General features: G+C 49.3%; 2 protein-coding genes across 2 annotated transcripts; one reads left to right on the top strand and one right to left on the bottom strand.

The window, feature by feature from the left end:
- Positions 1-2,196: 2,196 nt before the first annotated feature.
- On the top strand, positions 2,197-8,765 carry eif4g2a (eukaryotic translation initiation factor 4, gamma 2a; the record flags this gene model as incomplete). Its single annotated transcript, XM_084682849.1, is given in 21 exon segments — positions 2,197-2,267; positions 2,376-2,441; positions 2,560-2,685; positions 2,941-3,043; positions 3,173-3,304; positions 3,438-3,504; positions 3,616-3,767; positions 3,858-3,968; positions 4,059-4,241; positions 4,329-4,467; positions 4,615-4,781; positions 4,904-5,017; positions 5,102-5,230; positions 5,354-5,458; positions 5,570-5,785; positions 5,928-6,081; positions 6,084-6,185; positions 6,400-6,604; positions 6,810-7,018; positions 7,173-7,294; positions 7,409-8,765. Coding segments are annotated over 21 exon segments (2,739 nt in total), but the record flags the coding sequence as incomplete, so codon positions are not given.
- A 733-nt stretch (positions 8,766-9,498) lies between these two features.
- ctr9 (CTR9 component of Paf1/RNA polymerase II complex) lies at positions 9,499-17,979 on the bottom strand. The gene is made up of 23 exons (XM_084681653.1): positions 17,821-17,979; positions 17,251-17,349; positions 16,865-17,104; positions 16,633-16,750; positions 16,458-16,547; positions 15,975-16,231; positions 15,779-15,886; positions 15,298-15,534; positions 14,963-15,181; positions 14,622-14,805; positions 14,430-14,518; positions 14,113-14,298; positions 13,878-13,965; positions 13,586-13,734; positions 13,354-13,470; positions 12,271-12,416; positions 12,076-12,147; positions 11,691-11,826; positions 11,290-11,427; positions 10,817-10,962; positions 10,622-10,718; positions 10,391-10,500; positions 9,499-10,289 (listed from the first exon to the last, which is right to left on the bottom strand). The coding sequence occupies exons 1-23, from the start codon at positions 17,863-17,865 to the stop codon at positions 9,854-9,856; spliced, it is 3,507 nt and encodes a 1,168-aa protein (XP_084537779.1). The 5' UTR covers positions 17,866-17,979; the 3' UTR covers positions 9,499-9,853.
- Positions 17,980-18,567: the final 588 nt, after the last annotated feature.

Here is an 18,567-nt window from a genome sequence, read left to right as displayed (position 1 = left end):
GCTAAAAGTGACAAAGCTTGTACAGTACTTACAATTTGGTGTGTAGAGATAGAAACCCACTGCACTCCGTGTCTACATTTGTCCTAGGAGTCATCTGCTGGAGGCATAAATATGACTCGGCATGACAGCTCAAATGTGAGCAACAGGGTCCGTGTCGTGAACAGATGACATCACACTTTCTCAAGACTCTCAGTTCCTGGAACTTCCTCTCACAGTGTTTCAAAAATTACGTCCTCCCTCTTCTGTAACCATACAACCCCAAGTAGGACATGTTCTAATCTGTACACAAACCAATTATAAAACACGTTCTGTACGCAAACAAATGACAAAACATTTACTCAATTTTAAATGATGTCCGTCTTGTTACAACAAGTGAGGATGACACTGAACACTCAGTTACAGTTTATGTAAGAGATCTGTTCTACACAGTAGTAGTCATGATATGACAAATGACAATGTACAATAGTATAATAATGTATGCATATAGATTCACATGAACAAAGTTGAATATATTCCATGAAAGGAGAACAACCTATCTAATATTTAACTGAATCCCTGTTACTCCTCTGCAGTCCTTAGCAACTATAATTTGAGAGGGACAGGAACAGTCTACACAGAACATTGTTATCTGAGATTGACCAGTGAGCCTCCTAAACACACAGCCTCCAGGCACAGGCCTTCTGTCAGTCAATCAATTTGCTGCTCTGGCAAAGAGCACATTTCCATGGTTGACTGATTCACTATATGATGCATTGCCTCCGTAATATTTTTGGCCACATCTAAACTACTCATGAATGACTTAACTATTGGAGAGCTTAGCAAAAGGATTGCCATCTGTTTGATGGGACACTCTTTTGACAAAGGACCGTATCCGTTTCAATTAAAATGATAATCCAAATAATAATTTAGGCTAGTTTATGTGAACTGACTTTTGCATGTCAGTAAGCGTGACCACTTTCTTCTTTAGATACCAATTCCATTTATTTATCATGAGTTGCATATCATATTTAACATGAAAGATAATTGTATCGTTATAATTGCACACCTTTTTAATTACTGTAGCCAAGCATTCGAGCATTTTCTATTTATTTTCGTTTTTTAGAACTTCACATTATTTTTTCGGAAAGTTTATTGTATGATTGATAGTTGCGAGAATAAAAAACTGACGCTCATTCGCGGAGGCAGATTGCCCCAAAACGGAGCAGCCCCCAGCAAATAAAATCCCTTCATCGCATGACGTAGAATTACAGTCAGCATTCTTCTCTTTACCGGTGCGAGGTCTAGCCCTGGTACTCACTGTCTCTGTTTCAGGATTTTCACTTAATTGCGACCTCGTTGCTTTTTTCTTCTTTTTTTTCTTTCTTCTTATTTGAAACCACTTCATCTACAAAACTGAAGGTCCTTTTGTGAAGGTATGGACGGCCGTTCTTTTCAGTAATTTTTAAACCTGACAGCTGGATAAACCAGCTAGCTAGCTAACGTTAGCCTTTAGCCGCCTCTAAAATGGCTTCTGGTTGTTAGCCACGCTAGTAGCTGGCTGGCTGGCTAGCTAGCGATCCTATTTCCAAGCTAGCTATCTAGCTAGCTTAAATGCCATTCCAATGGAGGTTGGCACATTGCGTAGCCAGCTAACTAGCATAGCTAACGAAGCATTTTTTAACTGCTAGCAAGCTAGCTACCATGGTCAGAAAATGGCGTCTTTTTGAAATGGCAAATCTAACTGAACCGGTGTTTTTACTTTGAACATAGTAAATGCGTTTGTGTCGCATTTTATACATACTAAGCTACCATTTTCCCACAAACTATTAACTAGCTGGCTAGGTGATCAGTTGCCAAACCGAGGTTGGCTTGGCCACACTTTTGCTTACCAGCTAGTTAGCCATTACTAACACAATTTCTTCTTAGCTTGAATGTCCCTGCTAGCTAGGTTTGTTAGCTAGCTAGACTGGCTAACAACCCTTTGTTAGCCACTCTGGCTAGCTAGTTGTTCTTGTCGTTCGTGTGGGATGTTTACCGATATTATTCAGAATTACTTTATTATATATTGATTGTCTGACGTTAGTTTGGTAAACAGTCACACAACACCCAATATACAACTGAACAAAATTGTAATTAGAATAATAATTTTCTAACTGACAGTCATCTTCTTCCTACAGGTAGCTTTTGCCAACCCCCTTCCTTTGAATATTATTCTTTTTGGTAATTCTTCGTTGTCCAGCCGCCAAAGTGGAGAGTGTGATTGCAGAAGGGGGCGCTTCTCGTTTCAGGTATTTGCAGTTTGATGATGTACCCCCATGTCTCCCATTCCTGCAGTCATAATCACAATACTGAGTTTCCATTGCCACTTATGTTACATTGTATACTCGGTATGTTAGTGCTTCTTCGGCAGGGGGAGGAGGTCGGGGTGCACCTCAGCACCATCCCAAGACTGTCGGCAACAGGTACCCCACAATCTGAATCTTCAAACCCCTTTCAGGATTTTAACAACATGGTCATCTCTATGGGGCACAGGCCCCGTTTACGCGCACATAAGATGAACACCTTTTGTTTGTCTTCTAGCGAGTTCCTGGGGAAACCCCCAGGATCTAGCGTTCAGAGATGGGTACCTTCACGAAGCACTAGACGAGATGTCAACGCCTCCAATGAAAAAGAACGACATGATGCAATCTTCAGGAAAGTGAGAGGGTATGTCTCCCCCCCCCCCCCCCTGAAAGGCTGTCATCCGGCCAACAGTTGTTTCATACATGTATTCAAGATGTATGGTGTCTGCTGGAAGTGTCTGGCCTGCACATTGATCCTTCATTTCAATTGTCTGTGAGCCCAGGGGCAGATTGTTTTGAAAGTGTTTATTTACTTCTGTGGTTTCTAAACAAACGCAAGCTATTGTCAGCCAAAGAGAGCACTATGTCTCAATGTTTTTTTTTTGTACTCCTCCCTTAGCATACTTAATAAGCTGACCCCCGAGAAGTTTGACAAGCTATGCCTTGAGCTCCTGAATGTGGGCGTGGATTCAAAACTCGTCCTAAAAGGAGTCATCTTGCTGGTGAGTTCTTTAGTCCAACTCTCCCCAGATCCAGCCTGCCAAGACTGTCACACAGTTGTCCATTTATTCAAATGTGAAGATCAACAACATTGTTTACCAAGTCGAGGCCCCCTCTCTGTCCTTCAACAGATCGTTGACAAAGCCCTTGAAGAGCCCAAGTATAGCTCCCTATATGCTCAGCTATGTCTGCGATTGGCAGAGGATGCACCAAACTTTGACGGCCCATCACCGGAGATCCAAACATCACAAAAGCAGAGCACCGTAAGTGTCTGGTGTTTCAATTGGCCACCTGCCTCACGTTCGATGGTATGAAAAACTGTTTATACTGTGGCGCACATGTCTCTGATCAGGTTTTTTGGAAGTGCAACGATATTTGACATTTCTCGTTTCACAGACATTCAGGAGACTTCTGATTTCTAAGCTCCAAGATGAATTTGAGAACCGTGCCAGAAATGTTGAAAGTGAGTAAAGTTTCTGGTTTTAGTTTAATGTTCGTTATTGTGATTTTTTTTATTTATTTCATTTTTTAAATTTGTATTCTCTTAACCTTGACTTGCTTGTCTCGCTACCAGTCTATGACAAACATGACAACCCTCTTACCTCTGAGGAGGAGGAGCAGCGTGCCATTGCCAAGATCAAAATGCTGGGCAACATCAAATTCATTGGGGAACTTGGCAAGCTTGATCTTATCCATGAATCTATCCTTCATAAGTGCATCAAAACAGTAAGTTGACTTCGGTAGTGGTCGTGTGTCCATTCAGTGACCTCCATATCGAAGGGAGTCGTCTCTTAAAGTTGCCGTCTCCCCCTTCAGCTTTTGGAAAAGAAGAAGAGAGTCCAACTTAAAGACATGGGGGAGGATCTGGAGTGCCTCTGTCAGATAATGAGAACAGTGGGGCCTAGACTAGATCATGAGAAAGCCAAGGTAACGTTTGAACCTCTTTTGGTTGCCTGTCTTAACCGCACTCGTCGGGGATCCAGTTAGGCGTTAACGTTGGTTTGCTCTCCCTTCCAGTCTTTAATGGATCAGTACTTTGGCCGTATGCAGTCCTTAATGAACAACAAGGACCTGCCAGCAAGGATCCGTTTCCTGCTGCAGGATACGGTGGAGTTGCGAGAGAACGATTGGGTGCCTCGCAAAGCTTTCATCGACAACGGACCAAAGACGATTAACCAGATTCGTCAGGAAGCAGTAAAGGTTTGTGTACCTTTTTTCCTCTCGTGCAGGCGATTGATGTCACTCATAAGTGCCTGCTCGCGTCTAAATGGATTTGTACCTTTCCAGGATTTGGGAGTTTTTATTCCACCAATGTCCCAGGGAATGAGGACGGACTTCTTTCTGGATGGCTCCTTCATGCCAACCAGAATGAAACTTGACAGGGAAACCGTTGGGGGGTTGGCCGATATGTTTGGACAAATGCCAGGTGAGGCCACGTCATAACCTGCTTATGATGATTGAGGGTGCTGCTGTTCCCACTCATCTGCCGTCGTACTGCCTCTGTCCTGCACTACACGGCAGACCTTGGCTGGTGTCCTGGTGTCGTCTAATGTTTCTGTCGCGCTCTGTCTAGTGGGGAGTGGGATCGGCACTGGCCCTGGGGTGATTCAGGACCGCTACTCCCCAACCATGGGGCGTCATCGCACAAACCCTCTCTTCAACGGACACAGTGGGCACGCCGCCCCTGCCCCGCAGTCCCAGTTTGACATGGGAGGCAAGACATTTATGAAATCTAACCCGGTAAGAAATGCTTCGCTCTCTTCAGTTCGATATTGAAGGTTTGCGATAAGGGGCACAAGCATAGCAAAGAATATAATGTTGGTTCTGTGTACTTTTCTCTCTCCCCCCCACCCCCCACTTAGGGTCAGAATCCGATTTTCCACAACCAGAACCAGAACCACTCTGTGCAGCAGCAGGCCCAGTCCAAGGACATGGCACCCCGCTTCATCAAGAAAGGACAGCTCAACGCTGATGAGGTACGGCCCCTGGTCAGCACGCTACTCACAACCACATCAAACCATTTTGGAAATTGGCTCTAATATGTCTTTCGCTCCTTCCAGATCAGTCTTAGGCCGGCACAGTCATTCCTTTTGAACAAAAACCAAGTGCCAAAGTTGCAGCCGCAGATCCCAACCATGATTCCTCCCAGCGCTCAACCTCCACGCACACAGACGCCACCATTGGGACAGGTATGGGGAACGCCACATGCAGTTTCACTAACATCTTAAATCCACTTCAAGAACTATTGGTAAGCACATGTCCTTGTGTGTCTGATCTAATCTTTTTTCTGTTTTGTTTGTATCATGTCTCAGCCTCCACAGCTTGGTCTGAAAACCAACCCTCCTCCTATCCAGGAAAAACCTCCAAAGACCAACAAGAAACCACCTCCTGCAAAGGAAGAGTTACTAAAGATGACTGTATGTATTCTTGCCTTTCAGCTACTTAATTTTATTTAATTACACACATTCTTTCCTTGGAGGAGATGAGAGAATGTAACTTCTCTAACTCCCCCCCCCCCCCCCCCCCAGGAAACCATAGTGACTGATTACCTGAATGGCAAAAACATTGATGAAGCAGTGAACGGCGTGAGGGAGATGAAGGCTCCCAAGCACTTCCTGCCTGAGATGTTGAGCAAGATCGTGATCTGTTCTTTGGACCGCTCTGACGACGACAAGGAGCAAGCCAGCACCCTAATCCACAACCTCCGCTCAGAGGGCCTCATCACTGGGGAGAACTTCATGCAGGTGAGGCCCACTATCACGGTGGAGGGCTTCTGGGATATATCGTACAGGACATTGCCTCTCCCTACCAAAAGTACACCTAATATCTCACTGTCCACTGGTGCATCACTTCCCTAGATATTGATGAAGAGCTCTGTTTCCACAGGCTTTCCTCAGCGTCCTGGATCAGTGTGCCAAGATCGAGGTGGACATCCCCCTGGTGAAGTCCTACCTGGCCCAGTTTGCGGCGCGCTCCATCATGGCTGAGCTGATCAGCGTGGCGGAGCTGGCCCACCCGCTGGAGAACGGCACCCACTTCCCCTCTTCCTGCTCTGCCTGCAGCAGGCGGCCAAGCTGAAGGACCGCGAGTGGCTGACCGACCTCTTCCAGCAGAGCAAGGTCAACATGCAGAAGATGTTGCCTGGTAGGTGCCCCAGTTTGCCAGCATGTCGTATACACACTGGCGTTCAACCCGCAGTATGAAATGTATGGCCAGATCTTTTGAGCTTTTCAGTGAGGTATGAGAAATCCATTCAATAAGCGTTGTCGTAATCTCCGGTAGAATGTGCTGGCCGTGTTCCTAAGAGCCCGTCCCATAAGTGAACGTGACACTCATCGATGCCTGTTCCCCTTGCCAGAGATCGACCAGAACAAGGACCGGATGCTGGAGATCTTGGAGGGCAAAGGGCTGAGCTTCCTGTTCCCTTTGATGAAGCTGGAGAAGGAGCTTCTGAAGCAGATCCAGGCCGACCCCTCCCCCCAGTCCATCTACAAGTGGATCAAGGACAACATCTCCCCCAAGCTCCACACAGACAAGGGCTTCGTCAACATCCTCATGACCAGGTACGGAGAGGACCTTGTCGTACAAAGGCTCCTTTTTTCATAAGGCACCCCCTTTTTTGTTTGTCCTCCCTCCCTTTTTAAGTGGACCGATTTTCCAACGTAATTGTAGCTGTCCTCGTTCGGGCTGAGTAACGCGTGTTTGCCGTTGGAAGACTGACTCAGCCGAGCCTTGCCTTTTCTCCTCTCTCTCTCCCCCCCCCCCCAGCTTCTTGCAGTACATCGCCCATGAGATCAACGCCGACGAGGACGAGGACCAGCTCTCGGCCCCCCCGAAGGAGCAGCTGGAGCAGGAGAAGCAGCTGCTGCTGGCCTTCAAGCCCGTCATGCAGAAGTTCCTGCACGACCACATGGACCTGCAAGTCAGCGCTCTGTATGCCCTGCAGGTCCACTCCAATGCTAAAGCTTTCCCTAAAGGTACGCTGCAGCGCTGCAGGGGGCTGGCGGCCACAGTCCATGTATCCACATGGAGAGTCCCGTGGTGTTGACTTCTGCTACACTGATCTTGATGTGAAACAAGTTTAGGTAGTTAAGTTCAGGTATCTAAATGCCCTTTTGTGCTTCCCTCCAGGCATGCTACTGCGCTACTTTGTCAACTTTTATGATATGGAAATAATTGAAGAAGAAGCCTTCCTCGCATGGAAAGAAGACATCAGCCAAGAATTTCCTGGAAAAGGAAAGGCATTATTCCAGGTAAATAAACCACCTTCTCCTCTCTGGTGCTGCTAGCATAGCTCACCTGCCTCTGGTTCTGCTGGTAAGAAGTGCTCCATGAGCTTATGCGTCTCTGTCTCTGTGTGTGTGTAGGTGAACCAGTGGCTGACCTGGCTGGAGACAGCTGAGGAGGAAGAGTCAGAGGAGGAGGCTGACTGAGGAGTCAGAGACCAGCCGGAAGCCTTATGGTGTTAAGAGGCTATATGATACAGCTTTTGGTTTTTCCTTGTTTCCCCACCTGACCCCGCCGCTTTCACCCCTCATTATGATATGCATATTCTAACCACTGCAACAATTCATTCCGCTATCAAGTTTTTGCCATGTTTAGCCAATGCATGTTTTGTTTTATATTCACTCTTAGCTCTTTGTTTGTTTTGGTTTTGTTTGGGTTTTTTTTTTTTTTGGGGGGGGGGGGGGTTGTTTGGCTCTGATTTAGCTCAAGGTCTTAAGCGTATAACGGTTTACATCTGTTCAAAGAGCCTGTCGGAGATCAATGGCAGCAGCTCTGAACATGGGCCTCTTGTGTTGCTGTATTAGTGATGTATTGCAAAGGGCCCTTTTCCCGCTGCTCTCCTGCTTTTGTGTTAACCGACTAGCAACACTGTAGAGATGCACTTTGCTCAACGTCATGCTGAGTCGTTGCAATATATTCACACTCATCCCTTGATTGTTACAAAGAACCCTTAACTGTAATCATTGGTTACCATAACTTTAATAGTTATTGCTTGTGTTTCTACCTCCTTGTTATGGGCATCGTGCTAGAGTTGAATTAATGTCCCATTTCAGATGAACATGCATAGATGAGTCTGGACTGATGCACAAGTCTGTAATAAACAAAAAAAACCTGGTTTACTTGCACAACATAACCCTGATTGTAAAAAGAAAAAAATTGCCCTTTTTTTAAGTGCTTTTTGTAGATGTATGGTAACATCTTCTGCTGGGAGATATGAAATGATGCGGCCTTGTTAATTTGTCGACCTTTGTTGCTGTATATCCCTGATACTCCCCTTGTACCTGTCAAACTTTGTGATACTTGAATTCCTCGGCATCACAGCATGCTCATAGATGACCACAAGCTGGGTCTGCTCTGTTGCAACAGTTTTCAACATGGATGCTGACAAGTTCAACTTTCTTTTTTTTTTTTTTTTTTTACTGGTCTTATTGGGGACAAAAGTTTCGTATGAGATTTGAATTTATTACTTTTCCACCATGCGGCCATACCTCGTGCGTAAATTTGAAGCCCGTTTGCCATATTTGTCTAATCTAGATATTTATTGATTTAGTTTATCATGATACAAAGTAATCTCCCATTTTAACTCCATTTGATGAAATCACGAGGTCTGAATCTGTACAATGAAACTTTATATATATATACAAGTGTTACTGTAAGTGCTAAGAATGTCAGTGTACCACTATTGCTTAACTTTCAATAAAGTTAAACACAAGTCTACTTTTTTCAATCTACATCTCTTACCAAGCCACTGAAGAAGGGTTATTAAATGTACTGTCGACAAGTAGGAACTAGCAATAATTGTCTTGGGTAGTAAGATAAAGCTCTTTAGACTTTAATCTCCCAGCTCCACAATGACGAATGTTCAGTTTTTCTCTACTTGCTTTAGAGGCATGTCCAGCAGGAATTCCTATTCCCTCAGGTTGCCATGGAAGAGAGCTGTTTTTGGCTTGTTTCAGGAATGTGTTTCTGAGCAAGGCATTATTCAGCTCACCATACTGAGAATATGCTATTATGACTTCTGTTTTATGATTCCGCCCCACTAGACCTACATTGTGGGAGGACTGTCTTGTCCAAGTTATTTCCAGCTACGGCTGCAGTGCGACAGCACATCAGCATGGATCTGTGAGGAGCCGATAAGAGCATTTAACATCTTTTACTCAACTGGTGTCTTCTGGAGTTGTCTGGTCATTGCTCTCGGGGCCGAGTAGTGCTCACAAGCCTGTGTGTGCTTGGTCCACCCCACGGTGGCACCTCTGGAATGGGGGCAGCGTGTTCTAAGCCTCTGAATGGGTCTCAAGTCTATAAATAAAGCGTCACTTTAATAACTGCAACCTCCAAGCTTGCTGTCAAATTACTCCGTAGTGCCTGTCCATAAGAGTTCCATAGAGGACGTTTGGCATGACTGTTTTGATTGAATTTGCTTTCTTAAAATGACAAGTACTAACTGTCAGACATTTTCAGTGTGTTTATTATATACATTTAACTCATATCTGGGGCTGTTTTCTCAATCTTCTTTTGAAATTATGTCAAATACAAAATACGGGTTACATCCTCCAGACTTTCACTTTTTAACAATCAAATTGTCCGTCATCAACAACAAAAGAAGATATAAAAAGGTACAGCAATTGACGTTAGACCTTTTTCGCAGCCCAACAACCATATACTAGCTAAGACAACCCCGTCAACAATTCTGTGCTTCTTTTAGACGCAAATCAAGACAGAAAATAAGAGCCTCTACAAAAATCCATGTCAAAGGGACATATTTTCATGTGATGTAAGAGTCTGTTTGTTCGGACTCGGGCCCCTCAGTCGCTGTCGTCGTCTGAGCCCCGGTTGGAGCCCCCGTTGTTAGAACCCTCGGGTTCAGAGGCGTTGTCGGAGCGACGCGGGGAGCCCTCGTTGTCTGAGCCCGCCTCGGAGCCTCTGCCTGAGCCTCTGCCCGAGCCTCTGTCCGAGGCCGGGGCGGGGGAGCCGGCTCGGGACTCGTCCTCTGAGGCGTTGGAGCGGCTCCTCTTGCTCTCGTTGTCGGACTGCTCCGAGTCGGACTGCTGCTGCGCTCTCCTCCTCTTTACCGGACGGTCGCTCCCGGAATCGTCGTCGCCGGAGCCTCCGGAGCGCTGCTGGGGGCTTCCCGCCTCGCTTCCCGAGCGGTTGCGGCCTCCGTCCGACTCGCTGTCGGACCCCAGCCGCTTCCTGTGTCCACCCTCGTCCTCGGAACCGGAACCGCTGTCTCTGGGGTTCCTGGATAGACAAACAAAGAGCAGGGCACGGCAAACTTGATCGAGCACTTTTCCAGCATTTTCCAGGTAGTGTTCCTGCAAGACTTCCGTTTCTGCACGTACCTGTCCTCAGCTATCTTCAGCCCGTCCTCGTCCGAGGAGTCGGAGGAGGAGATGATGGCCTTTGACTTGATCTTCCCCTTGAGGGAGGGTGGCATGCGCTCAGGCTTGGCCTGCGCAAAAACACAAACACGTTAAATCTCGGGGGATCAAAACCCGAAACCGTTTCGGTTTCAAAGCTTCCAACTTGCACTGAAAGGAAAACGAGGAGGGGAAACATGCGTGGACCCTGACCCTTTCCATCTTCTTGCCCCCTCTGGGTTTACGCTGCTTCTTGGGCCGGGAGCCGCCCTCTTCATCATCACTGCCGTCGTCGCCTCCTTTGTTAGGTCTGGAAGGCAAGGGTCAAAGGTTGTAACTCGTGCCCCTCTTACTCCCCCCTCGCACCGCAGGCTAAAACACTGGCCCTTTCCTACGGCACTAACTCACCTCCTCCTCTTCTTGCGGGACTTCCCGTCCTCGCCCTCCTCCCCGTCCTCGCTGCCGCTGCCTCTCCTCTTCTTCTTCCTCTTGAGGGGCAGGTCCTCGTCCGAGTCGTCGTTGACAAACTCATCAAAGTCCCCTCCCTTCTTACGCTGGGGAGCACGAGACCGAAGCACACCAGGTGTTAAAACCCTGGTCATCCACCACAGTCCACCGGATGGACATCCTGCTGTTGGCCCCGCTCCATCTCTCCACTACAGACCCATGGATCCTGTGACCCTCCAGCTCCACCTCTACACTACAGACCCATGGATCCTGTGACCCTCCAGCTCCACCTCTCCACTACAGACCCATGGATCCTGTGACCCTCCAGCTCCACCTCTACACTACAGACCCATGGATCCTGTGACCCTCCAGCTCCACCTCTACACTACAGACCCATGGATCCTGTGACCCTACAGCTCCACCTCTACACTCACCTTGCCCTTCTTCTTCTCCTTGGCCGGCTCCTTCATCCCCTCAGCGAAGGACAGCAGGTTCTTTGTCTTCTCCACATACATGGCCCTCTGTTCCAGAAGCTTCTTCTGCTCCTCCACCACCTTGGTTCTCTTGTCCTCCTGGAACGCAGCCAGAGGGGAAAAGACCACAGTTAAGACCGTGCCATTCCAGGGGAGGGGGGGGGGGTTATAATATAAAAGGGAAAATCTGTTCTCAAAACAGCTCAATGTCACTACAACAACATCAATCAAGAAAATGATTCCATAATGAAAAAACAATGTTGCATTCTGTCAAAACAAACAAACCTTCTGCGTTGCTCTTACTACATGACCCATTACAATGTAACAACGAGGGTGTCCCCCCCCCCCCCCATCCTACTGACCTGCTCCTTCATCATCTGCTGGCGCAGCAGGTCTCTCTCCTGCTCCTGCTTGGCTCGCATCTCCTTCTCCTCCTCATCCTGCTTCCTGGCCCGCGCCACGTGGTACTGGGCCTGGCTCAGCAGGTCAGAGCACTGCCTGCCTCACACACACACGCACACACACACAAACACGCACACACAGAGCTTACTAACAAGCCCCTTCCCAACACAGTCACGCTTACAACCACATCTTTTCTTCTTTCAGAGACATAGTAAAACTGCCTACACCCAGTAGAACACTAATACAGTTCATAAGCCAGGCTTGTGTTAGTGCGGGCAGGCAGGCGCATCCTCTTACAAATCCCTCAAAGATCAGAGGAAGGATGATGAGGAGTGCAAAACGGACCTGGCTTCTGTTGAGGCGAGCGCCAGGTCGAACCTCATCTTGTCACCAGCCTTGCTGAGATAGCTGAAATACCTGTGGACGCAGGGAGAGAGAGAGAGAGAGAGGTGTGAGGAGGGGAGGGGCTGGGAGGTGGGCAGCCAGCTGCCACAGCGGGGGGCAGGCTGCCAGAGCGGGGGGCAGGCTGCCAGCTCGTACCGGTGGGCCAGCTCCAGCTCTTTGACAGCGCTGAGGACGGCCTTCAGGTTGCTCTTCTCGTCCTTCAGCACCAGCGTGGCCAGCCTCTGCAGCACCAGCGCTACGTTGAACATCAGCACCGTGTCACTGGGGGCCACGTGGCGAGCCTGAAACACACACACAGTCCAGTGTCTCCCACAGATTAGACAGCTATTTGTGGGGGGGGGGGTTGTTCCATGTCAGACCGGGGGGGGTGGTTAAAAAATAATTCCTTTGTTAATAATTTGTTACACAGAACTTTACTATATTCAATAATATTAATCAAAAATGAATCACACGCCCAACTCAAAATATACTTTCTGCTTGAGCAGCACTGGTTGCAGCCTGAAAATATTTCTGGGGAAATTGTGGGGTGTAGTTGTTACTGCGCTACTACAGAAGTGTAGTCGTTAGCTAGCTCTACAATTTACCTAGGTCTGAATCTAGGAGAAAAACTGAGCTGCCAGCTGTAGGTATATACAGGTAGCAACGCTAGTGCTAAATCATTATTTAGCTGGTCGGCTCCATGACGCCGGTAAATAGGGCACGTGAGATTGCCCACCAAAAGAACGAAGTGGAACCCACTTGTCTAGCAGATTAAGACATGTTCATAGGTAGAGCTACCTAGCGAAAAGTAACCTCAACTCTCCTTGACTTTTAGCTATGGTACTAATAATGCTGAGGGCTCGCTGATATCGCTGACTGTCTAGAACGGCGTATCTCTGCGTCGCTGCTAACGTGTGCTGACGTTGTGACTGTGTGTGAGAGAGACGCGCGAGCGACCGAGAGACGGAGTGAGAGCAGGGAAAGGAAATGCGTGTTTTAAATAGGGTCAACAACATTTAAAAAAGAATAACGAAACGCAATATGTGGCGGCCGGTGTCGATTCTGTGGCGCACCGCCACAAATAAGTCTATGTGTGGGAAACACTGCAGTCGGCCAAAGTCCAATCATACACACTCAAACTGGGCTAAAAGCAGGCATGTTGCTGAACTTTACCCAGAGTCTGGTGAGCGGTTGCTGAGGAGAACAGGGGGAGCCCTCCACGTGAATGGCTGCTCTTACCTTCAGCAGGGTGTGCTTGCACTCCTGCAGTTTCCCACATTTGAAGAGAGCCCGGGCCAGGTACAGAAGCACCTCAGTGTTCTGATGCTTGTAGAACTTCTTCAGACAGTTCTCATACTACAACACGGCACAAAAAAACAAGAAGAAGAACAACCCGTTTTGACGGTGGTGTGAAAACATCCTCATCTTTTCCGTGGAGGGTGGCAGTGGGCAGCTGGCGGAGCACTCTCACCATTTGCACGGCGCTGATGTACTGCTTCTGCTCCACGTAGATGTGAGCCAGGTTGAGCCACACGTCGCTGATGTCGGCCGTGGCCTCCCTGACCTGGGCGAAGACGTCGCGGGCCTCGCGGTAGTAGCCCTTGTGGGCCAGCACGGCGCCTGGGGGCAGGGAGAGACACACTGGGACCACAGGCCGGCTGGGAGCACAGCAGGTTGCACCACAGCAGGTTGCACCACAGCAGGTTGCGCCAAAGAGGCAGCCCTCGGCGGGCAGGGCCGAGAGGAAGCGGGGGCGAACGCACCTATGCCGTTGGCAGCGTAGAGGTTCTTCGAATCGTTTCGTAGGACCTGCTTGTAAATGGCCAGGGCGCGATCCTGGTGTCTCTTTTCCTGCGGGACACAAACCGGAAAGCGAGTCATCCGCATCTCGTTTTTCCCCCACAAACCGACATGCACCACAACCTCCACCCCCCCCACCCCAGTACATCTGCCTCATCCGCAACAGCAGATCTCTCCTCCCGTCATCCGTCCGCCTACCTTCTCGCGGTCCCTGGTGGGCTGGTGCAGGGTCTGCAGCCAGACGTTCCCCAGCGCCAGCATGGAGTAGGTGTCGTTCTGGGTGGACGGCTGCTTGAGGATGCGCTCAAACTTCTTCTGGCCCGGCCCCCACTCCTGCTTGGCCAAGTGGAGGTTCCCGATCAGGGACCAGGCGTCTGGGTGGTCCTGTCAGAGAGAGAGAGAGACACAGCATGCGTGACGTCGGAGAGGGGGTGTAGGACCACTCCTGGGCGACGCGTCCAGGATCCGGGAGCGGCGCGGAGCGACGCTGCCCGCCGGGGCGACGAGAGCAGTACCTGGTTGATCTGCAGAGCCTCCTTGAACCAGTCGGAAGCTTCGTAGAAGTTCCCTTTGTCGCGGGCCATCGCTCCGAGGCGCAGGTAGCCTGCAGGGACACAGGGAGACGGCCGGGGGGGGCGGGGGTCAAGGCTCACAACACAAAGCATCCGGAGAGGGAGCGACAGGAGTCGACGCCGGGCGGCACTCACAGTCCACGTAGTTGGGATGCTCCCTCAGGATGTTCTTGTAGAGCTTCTCCGCCTCCTGGAACTCGCACATGGCCTCGTAGAGGCGGGCCAGGTTGTAGGAGGTGGTGACGGAGATGGCGTTGTAGTAGTGCTCGTCGTGTTCCCCTTCGGCCTTGGCCCGCTCCAGGGACGCCAGGAAGTATTTCTACATCCGGGGGAGGGGGGACAGACAGACAGACGGCAGACTTAGGAGCGATCCCGCGGCGAACGCCGCACCACGCTAGCGCCATTGCTAGGTCGCCGCTAAGGGAAACGAGTCAGGGTAGTGTGAGGACCGGCGCCCCCCGGGGCAGTAGGCCTACCTTGGCCTCCCCCAGGTTGCCCAGTCGGAAGTGGAGAGCCCCCAGGTTGTTCAGGATCTCGGGGGGCACGTCGGCCTGGACCTTCTCCTGCAGGATGCGGGTGGCCGTCCCGTAGGCCGACAGAGCCCCCTGGATGTCCGTCTGCTCCAGGATCTGAGCCAGCTCGATCCACGCCTCCACGTCGTCCGGATACTGCTCCGTCACCTTCTTCAGGTGGCCCTGCGCAGCACAGCACACACACGGAGACCCCACAGCGTTACCGTGGCGGAACGCTCCAGAGCTGCGTGCAAGTGTCCACGCAGACGTTGACATTTTCAAATAGCTGCGACGCTTACTTTGGCTATGTCTCTCTTCTCCTGGTCATCGGAGGTGGCGTAGAGAGAACCCAGGATCTTCATGGTTTCGTAGTTGTTGGGGTAGGCCTTCAGCACCTTCTCAAAGCACTGGGCTGCATTCTCCTTGTCTCGGCGGTACACGTACATCTGGCCCAGGCCGAAGAAGGGCAGCACGAAGGTGGACGAGGCAAACTGGGTGGCCTGGTAGTAGTACTGGAAGGCCTGGTCATAGTCCTCCTGAGGGACAGTCGGGTAGGGAGACGGGTTAGGGTTGAGGGAGTCAGGTGGCTGAACGGGTAGAGCATCGGACTAGTAATCTGAAGGTTGCCAGTTCGATTCCCGGCTGGTGCCAGGCACTTCACCCTACTTTCCTCGGGGAGAATGTCCCTGTACTTAAGTCGCTCTGGATAAAAGCGTCTGCTAAATGTAATGTAAATGTAAAGTTCCATCCGCTCAGAAACACAATGCCGAGAGGCCTTACCTGGACGTGGAAGGAGCGGGCTAGCTGGTAGCAGCTCTCCGCCTGCATGGCCTCCACCTCGGTGTTGTGGAAGGCATGAAGAGCCAGGTGCTGCACTTTGCTGTAATCCTGAAATGTAGAGTCGAGAGTTAAGAGTCACGTTATCCGCCAGTACCAGGATCCCGCATAGACGACCGAACGCGCCACCGAAACGCACCTTTTTGAAGAAAAAGTGGTTGGCCAAGTGGTTGAGCACCATGGGGTTGCTGGGGTCGATGGTGTAGGCCCTGGAGAGGAGCTGCACCCCGTTCTTAATGGAGTCGGCCTCCTTGCTGTTGAGCTCCAGCACGGCCAGGCCCACCAGGGCGCCCACACACTTGGAGTTGAGCTCCAGAGCCCGGCCGAACGCCAGGCGGGCCTTCTCCAGCTTGTTCAGCTTCACGAAGCAGTGGCCCATACCCAGCCTCACCTCAGCTGAACAGAGAGAGAGAGAGAGGGAGGGAGAGAGAGAGAGAGAGAGAGAGAGAGAGAGAGAGAGAGAGAGAGGGAGAGAGACAGAGAGAGTCAGAGAGAGAGAGAGAGAGAGAGAGAGAGTCGGAGAGAGACAGAGAGAGAGAGTCAGAAAAAAAAAAAAGAATGCACCAGAACTCCACAAGGGCCGTTAATGGATTGACATGCTTGTTGTGGAGCATGTGCTTACCCGGACATCCAGGGTTTGTACGCAAAGCCTTTTTGTAGTAGGCCAGAGCCCCTCTGTAATCTTTTTTGTTGAAGGAGATGCAGGCTTTACCTGTGGACAGAAATGTTGTTGTGGTTATGAAAGTGGACGACCCCAGCAGAAACGGTCGCGACGCGACACTCTGCGTCCTGCCTACCCAGTAAAGCAGGGATGTTATTGGTGGACTGATTCAGGACAAAGTGGAACTGAGCGTCGGCCTGGTCCATCTTCTCCCCCTCCAGGAGACAGAAGCAGGCGCGACCCAGCAAGTGGTTCTGTCACACAAACAAAAACACGTCAAACACACATTAAACAGCCAGGACGCTCACGATCCGGTTTCGACAACAGCGTCAACCTGACCATCTGCCCACAGCTGCCTGCCGTCTCACCTGGTCATACATGATGATCTTGTCCGCCATGGTATAGAGCAGGGTGGCTTGTGTGATGAGCTCTTTCTTGGCATCCTTGTTCTTCTCCTTGCGAGCCTGCTGGACGTAGTAGGCGGCCAGCGTGTCCAGACAGGTCATCTGGTCCTTCTCGTGGTCCCTGTAGTCCAGGTTGCCATCGATACGCGCAGCCTCCAGCAGCTTCACAAAGTCCTCCGTTTTCCCCTGCTTGTAGTACTCGAGCTGAGGGTTGACAGTTAGTGTTTAAAGGATGGTAGATACAGTCACGTATACAATGTGACTCTTTCTCTCGAAGTGGCCTCGGACTGGAGGAAAGGATGTAGACAGGGCAGGCTGAAGTGTGTAAAACGAACTACATGTTAACTCACCGCCAGGGCGATCCATATGTGTAGCTGAGTGTGCTCCTGTTTCAGGATACTGATGACTTCATCCCCCTCAGGTAACTGGTCGAAATCCAACTCGATAACCTGTAGAGCACAGACGGAACACAGATACATCTAATGTGTTCCACACCTCGATCTGCTTTTTATTAGCTAGAAAACTGTTGATTGTTAGTTTTTTTTATTGTTTCGGAGTAAGCATAGTCTCGCTGAATTAATTATTTTAACTGAAGTTGCATTGAGTTACTTAACGACACATTGTTTGCATGACTGATAGCTACTCGTTGCAGAGTACAAAATGATCAAACAAGCAGGATTACGGCTGGGGTATTCTTAATCAAAGGAACATACTATGCATTGATTTCATAATTTAGAATTATTAACAGACCACAACACGTAAGAAACCGGCCAGTGTATGTGTGCTGAAATTATTGAGTAACTGACTTCGCCTACACTACAGTACAACTAGCTATTAGGCTAAAATCTAGCTTAGCTCGTAACACAGCCAGGCCACCCAAAAAGTTGTCCAAGAAGACAAATAAACCAACATGTTTTTACCTCATCCGTGTCCCGTAAGGGGATTTCAATCGAACCCCGAGACATCTTTGTTGTTGGAAATCCACTCGCTGTATTATTATTTTGCTAAATTTCCCACAACGGTCCCCGTGCTGCAGCTATCAAAAATCTGGCTTCCGCTGTTGCTGGTGTTCACGAAACAATGTCCGGGTCCTACAAGCTACTGCCGAAAAAGTACGAAGTTGTCTTTACTCAAAACGAAGCTGTACTGCGATCACCCTTCTTCAAATAGTGTGTCTCATGTTGTATGTTTCCAGACTGATAACCCTTGCTTCAATTTCCATAAATAAGTTAATTGATGCATCTGGCAGTCATTTCTAGGCTTCTTGGATTTTCTGTGTGATGATTTCATGAGTTATAGAAATGAAAATTATGCACATTAAGACTAAGTTTTTAAATAATGATCTTCGCACGTTTTGAGGAGACTGAGGGTCATTGTGCTGCAGATTGTCCATTTGATGTGTTAATCTGACTGATGTTAATTCAAATTGTCCATTAACTATCTTGCTGTGTGCAGACCTGAGCGAGGAATCAGTGGGGCCACAGACAGGAGGGTGTGTGTGTGTGTGGGGGGGGGGGGGGGGGGGGTGTCATCTGGTTTTGATGTATGGCAGTGAATGATCAACAGGCAAAGGCTTTGCTCTCTGAAAAGCATCTTAAGGGTTTCCTCTGTTAACATCACAGAAAACTGGCCGCAGCACAAAACACTGGACTTTCTAAAATTAGGTG

The sequence above is a fragment of the Hypomesus nipponensis genome, chromosome 19 (genome assembly GCF_054491055.1).
Source record: "Hypomesus nipponensis isolate SF chromosome 19, ASM5449105v1, whole genome shotgun sequence".
NCBI classification, from domain to species: domain Eukaryota; kingdom Metazoa; phylum Chordata; class Actinopteri; order Osmeriformes; family Osmeridae; genus Hypomesus; species Hypomesus nipponensis.
Note: the sequence above shows the minus strand (reverse complement) of the source record. Positions and strands in the feature narration are given on the sequence as shown.

Coding starts and splice junctions, on each gene's coding strand:
- ctr9 (XM_084681653.1), bottom strand. CDS start 17,865: ATGTCTCGGGGTTCGATTGAAATCCCCTTACGGGACACGGATGAG. Junction 14,519..14,621: donor GCATCCCAACTACGTGGACT/GTGAGTGCCGCC, acceptor GTGTCCCTGCAG/GCTACCTGCGCCTCGGAGCG. Junction 13,735..13,877: donor CTACGCTGCCAACGGCATAG/GTGCGTTCGCCC, acceptor CCCTGCCCCCAG/GCGCCGTGCTGGCCCACAAG.